The 13,971-nt window shown below is 43.1% G+C and overlaps 2 protein-coding genes across 2 annotated transcripts; one reads left to right on the top strand and one right to left on the bottom strand.

Moving 5' to 3' along the window:
* The first annotated feature begins 6,747 nt into the window (after nucleotides 1–6,747).
* On the top strand, nucleotides 6,748–8,292 carry prok2 (prokineticin 2). Its single transcript, XM_072452837.1, has 3 exons — nucleotides 6,748–6,981; nucleotides 7,956–8,081; nucleotides 8,158–8,292. The coding sequence occupies exons 1-3, from the start codon at nucleotides 6,841–6,843 to the stop codon at nucleotides 8,281–8,283; spliced, it is 393 nt and encodes a 130-aa protein (XP_072308938.1). The 5' UTR covers nucleotides 6,748–6,840; the 3' UTR covers nucleotides 8,284–8,292.
* Nucleotides 8,293–11,999: 3,707 nt separating this feature from the next.
* On the bottom strand, nucleotides 12,000–13,640 carry gpr27 (G protein-coupled receptor 27). The gene has a single exon (XM_072451903.1). It carries the CDS (start codon nucleotides 13,160–13,162, stop codon nucleotides 12,047–12,049), a length of 1,116 nt encoding a protein of 371 aa, XP_072308004.1. The 5' UTR covers nucleotides 13,163–13,640; the 3' UTR covers nucleotides 12,000–12,046.
* Between the last annotated feature and the right edge of the window lie 331 nt (nucleotides 13,641–13,971).

Here is a 13,971-nt window from a genome sequence, read left to right on the forward strand (position 1 = left end):
CATGATCCATGCCTTCGGCATGGGCTAGTTCACTGTACTTGCCAGGGGCGACGGGGTACCAAACATGCGGGCTGCGCCCGCATGTTTGGTCAGACAGTTGCAACGCTGCCTTCGGCAGCGTTGCGGGAGCAATAGGCCCTCCGCCCTGCTGGGGCTCGGGCCTAATTATACACCGTAACTTTAGTGATCAATGCTTTGTGTTTACTCCAGCCACACAAAAGGAGATGCATCTAAAACTAAGAGCATACTTATAATTTTATAATCTTATACATTTTTTGACCAATCCAGTTGTCCAATTAGCATAAGATTTACATGTTTATTTACATTTTCAGCCCCAACAGCAGCAGGCCTCATTAGTGACATTCTTTCTATATCATTAGCATAATTCCACTGTCCAACCACCTTGTGCTTTGTCAGCCTGAGCAGCAGAGGAAGCAGCGCTGTACGGTGACTCACAGCGGTGCTGAAAGGCGGAGACCTTCATAATGGACAGTCCTTGAAATATCTTTGTATAATCAGCAGTAATATAAAGTATTCCATTGTGCTCTATTTTCATATGCTAACTCTATGATGATGAAGGTTGGATACTGTGAAGATAACGCCTCTCACCCAAGTACAGAATATAAGTGGGGTTTGTAGTACATTTTAATTAGACATAAGTGAGATGTGAGAACACAAGAATATTAGACAATAAACAGCTCTAACAGATAATTGTGGCATCAGACTCTGATAAGCCAAATGTATCCAGAATAAACACGTTTAAAATAATTCACCCTGGAGAGACAAAGAGACCACGAGAATGGACTGTTGAGCAAGCTTTATTCAAGAGTTATTTGGCGCTCAGACCCCGGCGGAAGACGTTGCAATCATGGGCACTCCATGATCTATTTGTATTAGATGTCTCCCCCCGGAGCCTGGAGACTGGTGGTGGTAGATGTGGAGAGAAGGTAGAGGATGAGAGGAATGTAGAGGAGGAGCTGGGGCGGTGGTGGGTCGCAGTACGGTTTGAGCGGCTGAGCCATCTGCCTGAGGGCTTAAATGCGACCGCCTGGTGCTGATTGGGAGTCACTTGAGAGCGTTGATTGGGGATGAGGAGCAGGTGCGAGGGCCATGGTACAGACGCCCCCTGACCTTTCACCCTCCTTCTTTGGCCAGGAAAAACTGCATAACCTCTTTGGGATAAGCGCAGAAACCTGGGAGAGTCCATGGTGAAGTGAGGGATCTGACTCTCACAGACGGACTGGCGGGCGCCCGCTTGAGTGCGATGATGGCGCTGGGGAGAGGGGTCCTTCCATGGTGGCCTTGACGTAGATGGATGGAGTTAGGTCTTCCAGGCTGAATTTACGCAGGCTTCGTTTGTGCTTGAGTCAAGCAAGAGTCAAGTGAAAAAGGAGAGCGCCTCCAGAGGAAGAAGAGCCAGTAAAGATGGGACGTGAGTATGGCGTGGCATAGAGCTATGAATTTGTCTTTATTGTGGAATAAATAACCTAATACATAGTACCAATCACAGTGATGTGAAACTACTTGTTTCTATGACATTTTACCATGTCAGATCTATGGAATCCCGTCAGACAAGCTGTAGTGCTATTCTCATCCAGGCCATTTTTAGCCCACTGCATTCGTAGCTTAAAGCACAAACAGAAAAATAAAAGCTGTCACAGCCCCCTCTTTGTGCTCCACTGTTTGTCTCGGTGCATATTTCTCACTGTCAGACGGGCACAGCTGCTGCACCCTCAGGCCTCAGGGTGCTCTGCTGCAGACTACATCCCTTTCTGATATCAGTCCTGCACACAAAGCCGTGAGTTTGAGACTCGGGAATCGTGGCTCAGAGCATCTTTGATCCCCTTGTGCTGCCACAGTCATGGATGCTGCCACAGTCATGGATGCTGCCACTGTCATGGATGCTGCCACTGTCATGGATGCTGCACAGTCATGGATGCTGCACAGTCATGCATGCTGCCACAGTCATGCATGCTGCCACAGTCATGGATGCTGCCACAGTCATGGATGCTGCCACTGTCATGGATGCTGCCACTGTCATGGATGCTGCACAGTCATGGATGCTGCACAGTCATGCATGCTGCCACAGTCATGCATGCTGCCACAGTCATGGATGCTGCCACAGTCATGGATGCTGCCACAGTCATGGATGCTGCCACAGTCATGCATGCTGCCACAGTCATGGATGCTGCCACAGTCATGGATGCTGCCACAGTCATGGATGCTGCCACAGTCATGCATGCTGCCACAGTCATGGATGCTGCCACAGTCATGGATGCTGCCACAGTCATGGATGCTGCCACAGTCATGGATGCTGCACAGTCATGCATGCTGCCACAGTCATGGATGCTGCCACAGTCATGGATGCTGCACAGTCATGGATGCTGCCACAGTCATGGATGCTGCACAGTCATGCATGCTGCCACAGTCATGGATGCTGCACAGTCATGGATGCTGCCACAGTCATGGATGCTGCACAGTCATGCATGCTGCCACAGTCATGGATGCTGCCACAGTCATGGATGCTGCTACAGTCATGCATGCTGCCACAGTCATGGATGCTGCACAGTCATGGATGCTGCACAGTCATGGATGCTGCCACAGTCATGGATGCTGCCACAGTCATGGATGCTGCACAGTCATGGATGCTGCCACAGTCATGCATGCTGCCACAGTCATGCATGCTGCCACAGTCATGGATGCTGCACAGTCATGGATGCTGCACAGTCATGGATGCTGCACAGTCATGGATGCTGCACAGTCATGGATGCTGCCACTGTCATGGATGCTGCCACAGTCATGGATGCTGCCACTGTCATGCATGCTGCCACAGTCATGCATGCTGCCACAGTCATGGATGCTGCACAGTCATGGATGCTGCACAGTCATGGATGCTGCACAGTCATGGATGCTGCACAGTCATGGATGCTGCCACTGTCATGGATGCTGCACAGTCATGGATGCTGCCACTGTCATGGATGCTGCTGTTTGCACAGGAAACTGGGGCAGCCAGCACGTTTGAATCTCGGGTGCCTAAACTGAGGATTACTGAACACATCAAGTGTTTTCCCCAAATCATTCATCTTCACAACTTATACTATATTTTCCAATGCCAAATGCTAAACACTTTAATCACACCAGGATTTTAATAGGCCAATTAAGTCGAGTCAATTAGTTAGTTAGTGTTTAAAACTATTCAAATAATTCAAAAACTTTAAAAATGACAATGACAAACAGCTTCACTTGGAGGAAGTTGAGAATCCCTGGGTAAAATCTGTACTTACAACTTGGAAGAAGCTAAACTGAACAAAGATGTTAAGATTCATGACCAATGTTTTGAGCCAAACAGCACCAACCTGAGATTTAAGATTTAGATAACAAAAAGCATTTACATTTTTTACCAGTTTGTAAAAGAAAATCTAATGAAGAGCTTTGATATGTTGAGGGAATCCTTTTGCTTGGAGAAATACTTTTATAGATCCATCCATCCATCCATCTTCTTGCCGGGTCGCGGGGGCAGCAGTCTGAGCAGGGACTCCCAGACTTCCTCCTCCCCAGACACTTCCTCTAACTCCTCCGGAGGGATCCCGAGGTGTTCCCAGGCCAGTCGAGAGACATAGTCTCTCCAGCGTGTCCTGGGTCTTCCCCGGGGCCTCTTCCCGGTGGGACATGCCTGAAACACCTCCCGAGGGAGGCGCCCAGGAGGCATCCGGAACAGATGCCCGAGCCACCTCAGCTGGCTCCTCTCGACGTGGAGGAGCAGCGGCTCTACTCAGATCTCCCCACTTTGAAATTAACCTCCAATCACACTCACTCACTTTATCATCAGAACAACGCAGCAACAACGCACAATATTACTTGAATTTGACTGTGATCCATAATAGAAACAGATCAAGTTTTGACTCAGTTTATGTTTCCCGATCACGTTGTTGGAGCAGGTCCTTTGACACAAAAACTAAGCATTTTCTTTGTCGGCGCAATGGCCTTGGAACAACACCATTTAGAAAGACCGGGGCCGGTAATAAATCCATTAGAAACCACAAACCACTTTTGTAGAAATCAACCCTAACCATGTACCTCCAGACCCAATGTTTAAATGACAGGGTAGTCTAAGCCAGATGCAGTGTAGCTGTTTCATTAAAATGTTATTCCAATGCATTTGTTGCTCACTGAATTTGGCAGCCTTCAGAAAGTGTTCAGATATTTTTTCCATTTTTCTTCGGGACACAATCCACAGCTGATTCTTCTGTGTCCTTCGTTTTTTGTACATGCAGTATTCAGTTTTTACGTGGACCGCCAAGGACAACATTACTTTAGCAACAGTTTCCTCACATTCTGTTTCTGACATATTGAACTTGTAGACACATGAATCACAAAACACAAAATATGACTCAGAGATGGAGGAAAAAAAAACAACCAAAATAAAAATTAACAAAATAACGTCACAACACATCCAAAATAGTACAAGGTCCATCTTTAAAATTAAGTCGGAACGTCACATTTTTACCATCTTTCGAATGCCAGTTTCTATTTCGGTCCAGTTTTTGAGTGTTGGCGCAGGTTGTGTCATCTGTTTTTTTCGTAATAGCCTTATTTCCTGCCGCCAGCACTGTGCTCCAAAGGTATCCAGTTATTGTATGCATGGCAGGAGTTTTGAGGCTCCAATACATAGTCCTGAAGTCAAGTGAAATATCAATAGCTTTATTAATCTCAGTCAAATATTTAAAGATACTAGAACGGTCCCAAAACACATGAAAAACAAAATCACCAGAATTTCCCTATGCACAGTGTGGACTATGACATGGTGTTATAAAATACTATGATGTGTTTATCCTCCATTGAGAAGTAGATACTACTATGTTCCCAATCTTTATCTGTCAAAACAAAATGACCTTCACTTTCCCCACTCACTATTAATGTACTTTGTTAAATAGCTGTCCAGATCATTATTAAATTTATATAATTTGGATATTATTCCCTTGAAAGTGCCTTAATAAAACATCAGTCAGAGGATCATAGTGGTCAGTGTTGCTTTGTCTAATTTTCTATTCCTGTTTCTTGTAGGCACGTTTAAAAGTCCTGTTTCAATGGATGTGTTTAAATGATCAAAGTCTCATTTGATTTTCTTTTACAACCTGTTAAAAGCTTTTATACCATTTGTTAGCCACATTTTGACTCTTGAGTTGATGTAGACGTCATATGCCAATCAGTTTAAGATTTTAACATCTTTATTTGGTTCATATTTAATGCTTTACAGGTAGTAGGCACAGATTTTACCCAAGGATTCCATCGATTTGAGCTGAAATTAAGCCATTTTTAAGACAAGGTAAATCCCAATCACCTTTTTCTTTTGATAGTTGTAGAGTATTGAGTCAGATACGAATTTGTTTTTTCGTTTGCCTTGCCATATAAGTCTAGAGATTGTTTTATTCCATTCTTTACGGATTGGGTTTAGAAAGTGGACGAACATCTGGAGATCTTTGATAAATCCGGGCAGAACATTCACTCTAGGTCTATTTAATAGAGTCAATTTCTTAATGTCTTTCTTCACGGGGGTAAAAAGTGGGGTATGGTTTTCCTGTTGTGAACAATTCTTTTCTTCTCTTCAAGGAGAACCACACTCAGATATTTGAGGGATTCTGTCATTTTTCAGATGTATTGTGATTCACTTACAGTATATCGTTGTCTATCATGTTTTAATGTTATAATGTTAAACTTATAAAATAATTTCTTAACAACAAACATTTCAAAACAAAAAATGCCTATGATCAGGTTCTGTGTAAATCCTGTTCAAATTAGGTATGGCCATAATAAAACTTGTTGACCCCTATAGGAATTGAGCCCAATGGTAATTCATTTGTTGACATGCTTTCTCTGTAGTAGGCCTATTAAATTTGGTGATAGGGCGAGAGAAGCCTACGATTTTGCAGACACAGCATTTTACACATTAGACAAAAAAAAATACATTGGTCCCATGTCATTTCTTACCCCACATTGCTTGATAATAACTTTGAATTGTTGTTTCTTCTCACACCAAAGCTTGAATGAACTCTGGACTTATGGGTCAAAGATGTACATAGAAAAAGCAGTGACTCAGTTGTCACTGTCAGTTTACACAGTTCTGAAGAGTTGATGCTGGTCACATCCTGTCAAGTTCTTTTTGTAGTTTTGTTTCAATGGATAAATTTAGCTTTACATAAAGAATAAACATTGTAATGCCATTTTTGAGATCTTTGTTGCAGAAATGACAGCAGCAGAGCCATCAGCCACTTCAGTTTTTCCATCTTCTCTTCTCTGTGTGGCAATTTTGTATTTTTCTACAACAAACACGTGAGTGAGGGGAAAGCACCACATTTTGTCGAGTCAATTAGTTATAATTTGTACTAGCTTTTGGGAACTATACTGTTTTTGTTTTGCTTTTTTGAATTCAACATATGGCCAAATCAAAAGTCAATCTGAATATCGGAATCTGAAGAGAAGGACTGGCATCAAAAACGTAGCCATGCATCCCACGTTTGTCAATTCATGTACGCACACTGATGAAGACAATGCACTATTCCATGCTTTCTGGGTTGTGAATATGTGAATATGGAGTGCCTTTGAACAACATTTTCAAACGTGTGGCCTTGAGGATTGAATAGACAAAATGACGCAGGATTACACCAGAATGCACATGGAGCGCGGAGAAAACAGTGAGTGGCGTGGCACAAGAGAGTCAAAGTCTCAAAGTGTTGATCTTGTTGCTTGTGCGAGTGAGTCACGTTGGGTTTATAAGCTCCGGACAGCCCTCCACACTGGTGTTTGGAGGCCACTAGTCTTCGGAGCGCATCACGTAGACACATGCGGCAGGCATCAGCATCTTCAGCACTCTCCCAGGAGGGTCCCACAGTGCCAGCACGCCTCACCATCATGAGCTCCTTCTTCCTGCTTCTCCTCTCCCTTCTACTGGTGTCCCATGGATCCTCAGCAGTTATTACAGGGGTAAGTGGAACTCTTTAGGTAGTGGACAATACCTCATAAGTAGGCTTCTAAAATTGTAGGGCTTTTTCATTGCATTTAGTTGAAGACAGATTTATTTAAATTGCTGCATCAAAATCCCAATAGAAAAATAGCCTGAAAATATTGTGTGCATGTTATCGTAGTGATTATGACAGTCACCATTGTCACTATTGTGTCATGATGCCATAAAGCATAAAGTTATTTTCTGCAATTCTGTCATGACATCCGGCAGTTTGTCGCTGTTTTTTGAAAGCTGACACTAGACACCAAATCTGCACAGTCCCTGCTGGAGTCGCATTTGTCAATGTCTTTTAGCACATTTTGACTTTATTTGAGATTGAGTGTTGTTGTTGTTGTTGTTGTTGTTATTATTATAATCGTAACAGCAAAAGTCAACAACTGCAACTGAAAAAGGCTCACCCTCTTGCTTGACCATTTTTTTTTTTTTTTCCTTTTCTTTATTTTTTTAAATTCAAACACTGTCAAAGAAAATGTGAATACACTGCTTATTTTGCAACAAGAAATCTAGTTTTATTCTTGTAATGTGCTGTTGATTCTGTAGTAACACTGGCATCTATAAAAAAATTAAAAAAAGCATTTATATAAAGACATACCTGTTTTAAGGTACTTAAAGAGTATATTTTCTTCCTCGTAAACTGCAATATTGATCTAAAACGACTTTGTAATAGGAACAGAAAACACAACTAAGCACAGGAATGTGGGCTGGGATAGGGGGTAGGTGAAAACAAATAGTTTCTAAGCACCCGAGCCTCAGTTGCAGAACAATACAGGATTATTCAAGCATGCATGAATCAATAAAAATACTACTTTGAGTAAACCAATGATGCGGAAACACGGTTAACAAGATTAAAATCTCATTAAAGTTGATTTGACATAATATGTCTCCTTGAAAATGTAAAATAATTGAATGTTGACCAGCTCCTTTTGTGTTGCAGGCCTGTGAGAAGGACTCCCAGTGCGGAGGGGCCATGTGCTGCGCAGTGAGCTTGTGGATCCGCTCCCTCCGCATGTGCACTCCAATGGGACAAGAGGGAGCCGACTGTCACCCCATGAGCCACAAAGTCAGACTTTCTCCTTTATGTGACCCTTTTATTCTTCCTATTTTGTTCACATATGTTTGTTTTTTTTGTCTTGCAGATTCCATACTTGGGTAAAAGACTCCACCACACATGTCCCTGTCTTCCCAACCTGGCGTGTATCACCATAGAAGAGGGCAAATCCAAATGTTTGTCGCCATATAATTACCCAGACTACTACCTCTGACACAAAAAATCATAATAATAGAAAAGCATTTTGAAAACTATTTAAAAAAAATTGGGCAAGTATGCCTGCCAATGTCACCATATTTTACCAAACAGTTAAGAAGTGAAAACCAAAACATTAAAAGTGTTGTAAAATGATTTATTATTCAGCAAAATGTCACCTTGAAATATTGAATAAATATTTTTTCTTCAAAATTAGACTGGATCTGTTGAATTGCCTGCCGATGTGACCAAGGTTGTTTCATTGTGCCGTGTGACCTTTAACAAATTGAAAACACCTACTGTACATTTTGGAATGGACAACTGTTACTAAGTTTGGATGCGCATTTTATTCACTCAATAAATGAGCTAAAAACATCAGCCCATGTTTGTCACATCTTATTTTGAAATGGAATAGAACAGACCACAGAGTTGATAAGCTATACTGCAAGTACCGGTGAATGCATACAAGGCCTTTACACGAAAAACAAATACAAAACATGAAAAGTGTTACTGACATTTTTTTAGGGCTGTCGAGCTGTACTTTTTATCGTTCACATTTATAATCAGATGGATTTGCCTATTTATTGCAGGTTTGAGACTTCACAAAGTTCAAAAGTCTCAGATAAATATGCATACAGCTCGTAATTGCATTATTGTTGTGCTTCTCTCAGGCAAAAATAATCACTAATGTAACACTGCAGTATCTTTCACCAGCAGAAAGACTGTTCCGTCTCACCTGTCCTTCTCACTTTGGCGCTGTTGAGATAGACAGTCTCTGAGGGCATTTTAATTGCCATTTAATTTCAAGGGCAAACAAATCCTTTGTCACATTCACCTTCACAACACGAGGAAATGCAGGACACTGAAGGCATCCATCACTGTCAGCCTGTGTGATTCAGGCCGTTTGTTCAGAGCCCAAAGCAATAATGAGATGTGTCCAGTGAAATGGAGGACTTGTCATCAATCAGCTCCACTCACAGGGCCACAGCTCTGGTCCCACACGCCAGCAGGGTCAGGGATCAGGAAATGTCCAAGATCTGACGAGTCGAAAGCGTAAAACATACAATAATCTATACCATTTTATTTTATTTGACGTTTGAGTTTGGGATCAGAATGGAGCTCAACAGCCCTGTCCACTTTCTCATTCATTTTTGCCATAGGGATTTAGACAAATGTTAAGTTAAAAGGACAATGGAGGCTAAGCAGTTACGAGATCACTAATGTCCATAACGCAGTTGTTTTCAGTCCCAAAAACACATGTAAAACTTAAAATTCTGGAAAGGTTTCAAACACAATTATTGGTCTTGTGGTCACCACAGAGCTGATAAGCCCCTAACATTTAGAAACATTTCCTGAATTGTTATTGAAAAAAAAAAAGGAAATTGACTTCCGGATTGTTGATCCCCATTGTGGATGGATTAGGAAACTACACTGTCCTTACAGCATTATGATATATATTTGTGGTGGGTGTAAGGTCATAATGCAAGTCTAGAACTATAAATGTAAAATAAGTATAAAAATAATAATTAAAGTTACAAGCTGTGTTAAAGGTTCTTGTTGCCAGCGCAGATGATGGTGCAGTTCTACAGAGCCATCATTGAGTCCATCCTCACTTCCTCCATCACCGTGTGGAACACTGGAGCCACAGCCAGGGACAAACAGAGACTACAGCACATTGTACTCTGCTGAGAAGGTGATCGGTTGTAGACTTCCATCTCTGCAGAACCTGTACGTCTCCAGGGCTCTGGGACAAACAGGTCAGATCATAGCCGACCCTTCTCACCCTGGACATGGACTATTTGAGCCACTCCCCTCAGACAAGAGGCCACTCCCCTCTGGCAGGAGGCCACTCCCCTCAGGCAGGAGTCTATGGTCCATCTGGACCAGAACCTCCCGCCACAAGAACAGTTTCTTTCCCTCTGCCGTTGGACTCATGAACACTTGCTAAACACTGTAACTTTAACCATAATTTAATCATCTTTCAATCATTCAATTGTAAATTTGTGTACATATTAAGCCTATTTTTATTCTTATTTTTATCTTAAAGCTTAATGTAATTTTTATCCATAGCAGATTTAAATTGTTTCTCTTTTTGACTTCACCAAGACAAGTTCCTATGTTTGTGATTTCTGTTAATTGTCAATGGCAATAAACCTTTTCTGATGCTGATTCCCCTGGGGACCGGCGCGGGTTACAGACATCGCTAATTTAAATAACGTTCAATTCTATAGAGAATGAATGCAGAGATGTCAAAGTAATACACTGATGACAAACTCATCCTGAATTGAATTGAAAGGAAAGAACATGTTTTGAAGAAAACAACAACAACAACAACAACATGATTTAGTGTTTTGGTTTATTTCCTTCGTAATACAAACAATGCAAACATCTTAAAGCACCATTTTACATTTCCAAGGCTGCATTAGCCATGCAACTTTGGAGTCTGCCGGCCCCTTTATATAAAGTTGGTGTCTGTTAAAATACAGAGAAATATACAATGAAAATAATGTAAATACTATAATACTGAATTGTAGGGCTGCACAGTATTGATTTTTTTATTAAAGTATTACGATTGAGATTAGATTTGCATAATATGTTTTAAAATCAGTTCACAATGAACATTGTAAGCATGTCAATAAGTGGTAATATCGGAGAAAAGACAAATATGAACTGTAAACTTATGAATCCCATCCCCAAAAACATTTCCTCTTAAAAGACATTTTAGACTTTTAAACTTTTTTAAACTTTTGCAATTTGGTATTTGCGCCAATTCAAATAGCAATTTTGATTTGATTGGAATATATTGTGCAACCCTAATGAATAAAAAGAATAATTTATCAAATAATCAACTTTGGGGCATAATGATAATAATAATAATGCCATCGATGTGGTCTGTGTGGCACTGGAAGGGCCAAACCAACTGGATGAAATAAGAATATAAAGTAGGCCTACATTATATATGTCATAGTCAATCAAATAAATAACTATTTCAAGTTGACAGAGACAAAAGATTAGCAAAGCAAGTTTATTGGCCATTTCATAACAAAAAATAATTTACATTTAGCTTCTAATGTTTCTTTCCAAAATAAATACAACACATGAACTGTAACCCTACTGATATAATACAAAACAATGCCCTCTTTGAATCCGCTGTATGAAACAATGGTAAATGTTGAGGTAATGACTGGGGTACAGATAGTTGTCTTTAAAGTGTAGTCTATTTACCAGTATTTAACTTTCAACTTACGCTTAAATGATGATCGCCTTCAATGCCATATGCATCACATATTGCCAATGGAGGTGCATGCAGAGAACCTTGTCCCTCAAAATCACTAAACACAGTCAATTATGAATTCTTAGTTGCTCAAATGATATAAATGTACAGAATATAAATAAACACAAGCTCCACCTCCAAAAGCTCAGTCAGTAAACTCAGAATGAATAAATGCTGGTACATTCTGAAGCTGGAGTACAGGTCATTTGGCCAACCCCAAGTACATGAGAAGACAGTTTTATTTGATATTTGAAGAAGATCTCATGTGTCATGTCATAATTGTATTTAGGAAAAATAACTAAATATTGGAATAGCACGTTTGATCTGTTATTATTTAGTACTCTTTATTAGAAGGTTTCAGAAGAAGAATCATTTGCCCAATGTTTAGACACATGACAATCAAATGTCTGCATTTGAAGAACTGAAATAAGATGGATAAACATTTGTACCAGTGGCAGTACATGAATGTGTCTGTAAACAATGACAGCTCTGCATCAGCGGCTGGGCTTCACATGGCGTAGTATGGCTCCATGGGGGTCTGTGAGGCCAGGCAGCAGGGGAGCCAGGCTCGGAGAGCCCTCCTCAGCTCTCTGTTGAATAGAAAACTTATGATGGGGGTGGCCCCAGCTTGAGCAAAGCTCATCCACACTGCTGCGGTGAGGTACAGGTGTGGCACTGACGCACCCTTCACAAATATCCTCAGGAAACAGGCACTGATGTAAGGCGCCCACATAAGCAGGAACGTCAGAGTGATCATGTAATACATCCTGCCAATGCGCTTCTCCATCTTGAACTCATCCAGCACCAGCAGTCTCCTGCTGGCCTGGTGACTGGCCTGTCTGATGCCCACCAGAGTGGGCGGTGTGGGGCCACGACCAAATCCTGCGATCCAGTTAGCCGCCGCCTGGCCCGTGGCCCCGGGGCCGTGAAAGGTCCAGTTCTGGCTGATGGCCGGGACCGGCTGGGCCGGCTTCATTTTTCGGTGATCATAAACGAAGCAGAGCATTTTGACATACATGACATGAGTGCTGCCAACAATGACAGCCAGCATCAGCATGAAGCCCAGCGTGTCATTGGCCTTGAGGTAGCGGTGCTCAAACGTGCACTGCTCTTCCTCGCGGATGAACTTGTATGTGCCCACATCAAACACGGGAGGAAATGCCATGGCCACAGAGAGAGTCCACACCATGCAAATGACCGCCACGCACGTGCACAGGTTCAAGCGCTTAGAGCAGAAGCGGTGGTGCGCAATGGCCATATAACGCGTGACGCTGACACAGAAAAGGAGGAAGGCGGCGTGAAAAGAGAAAAGCACAGAGGCAAATGCCACCAGTTTACAGCTGAGCACTGTGTACGGCCACGAGCCGCCGCTGCCCATGGAGGCCATGACGAAAGGGAAGCACATGATGGAGCGCAGCACGTCAGACACGCACAGGTCCAGCAGGAAATAGTAAGGAGCCCGGTGCAGAGAGCTGTCCTTCAGCAGCAGTGCGCACAGAGCCATGTTGCCCAGCAGGCTCACGGCCGTGATCAGACCCAGAGAGGCCAGCTTGACCGCGGACACGGCAGATGCGTGGCTCAGGAAGGACGCACTGCTCTCCGCGAACTCACTTGAATTTGCCATCGACGCAGTGTCAGAGTTATTCACTAATCAACTCACTGTCCAGCACCAACGACGGCTCACGCGCACCATTCAACAGTAATTCCACCAGCACGCGTTCCCAGTGAGTGAGAAGGAATCAAATTCATGCCGCCTTTCTTCCTTTTCTTCTTATCCTTCATCTCACCCGCGCACAAACCGAACAGCGGTGCCGTGCGTCCCATCCTCCCGTGAACCCGCCGTGTCCGCCACAATCCAGACACTTGCTCTGTCCAGCGCAGCAAAACGCATCACTGTCTGTGAGCGGCTCCTCAGGTGGATCCACGATGCTCCGCGGCTCAGACGGGGATTATCTGCGTGTTAGTTGCACCTAAACGATGGCGCTGCCGCTGCGGTGATGGAGCCCTCACAGTCACAGACAAACATGTTTGTTCAGAGCCGTGCGGAGGCGGCAGGCGCGTCTGCGACGCACGTCCGCTCGCACTGAGCAGGCCTGGGACGAGTCAGAGACGTGTCTCTCACTCTGTCACTGCATGTCTCCATGAGGGACTCCGCATGTCTCCATGAGGGACACAGGGTTCACACACAGGGGACACAGTAAATCCTCCTCCAGCCTCTGCAAAGTATTGGCCACAGATAAATGCTTATCTAAGAGAATGCCCCATGAACGAGACGCATTGGCCTACTGACCATAAGCTAAGTAGATCAGTGCCAGGTAGGCTTATGGTCTTAATCCTTCCAGTGGATCTCAGACGCCCTCGGTGTCTGCACTGCTGAGTGAACAGGTCATCCGAGGACTGACTGGTCCATCAGAGGGATTATTTACATGGGCA

This window comes from Eucyclogobius newberryi, unplaced genomic scaffold (genome assembly GCF_026437365.1).
Source record: "Eucyclogobius newberryi isolate DKJ021-1_F unplaced genomic scaffold, fEucNew1.0.hap1 SCAF_19, whole genome shotgun sequence".
Taxonomy (NCBI): domain Eukaryota; kingdom Metazoa; phylum Chordata; class Actinopteri; order Gobiiformes; family Gobiidae; genus Eucyclogobius; species Eucyclogobius newberryi.

What these genes read in the sequence shown, in the direction of transcription:
- prok2 (XM_072452837.1), top strand. Translation starts at nt 6,841, where the DNA reads ATGCGGCAGGCATCAGCATCTTCAGCACTCTCCCAGGAGGGTCCCACA. An exon ending in CCTCAGCAGTTATTACAGGG is followed by an intron (nt 6,982 to 7,955) that starts GTAAGTGGAACT and finishes TTTGTGTTGCAG; the next exon opens with GCCTGTGAGAAGGACTCCCA. An exon ending in GTCACCCCATGAGCCACAAA is followed by an intron (nt 8,082 to 8,157) that starts GTCAGACTTTCT and finishes TTTGTCTTGCAG; the next exon opens with ATTCCATACTTGGGTAAAAG.
- gpr27 (XM_072451903.1), bottom strand. Translation starts at nt 13,162, where the DNA reads ATGGCAAATTCAAGTGAGTTCGCGGAGAGCAGTGCGTCCTTCCTGAGC.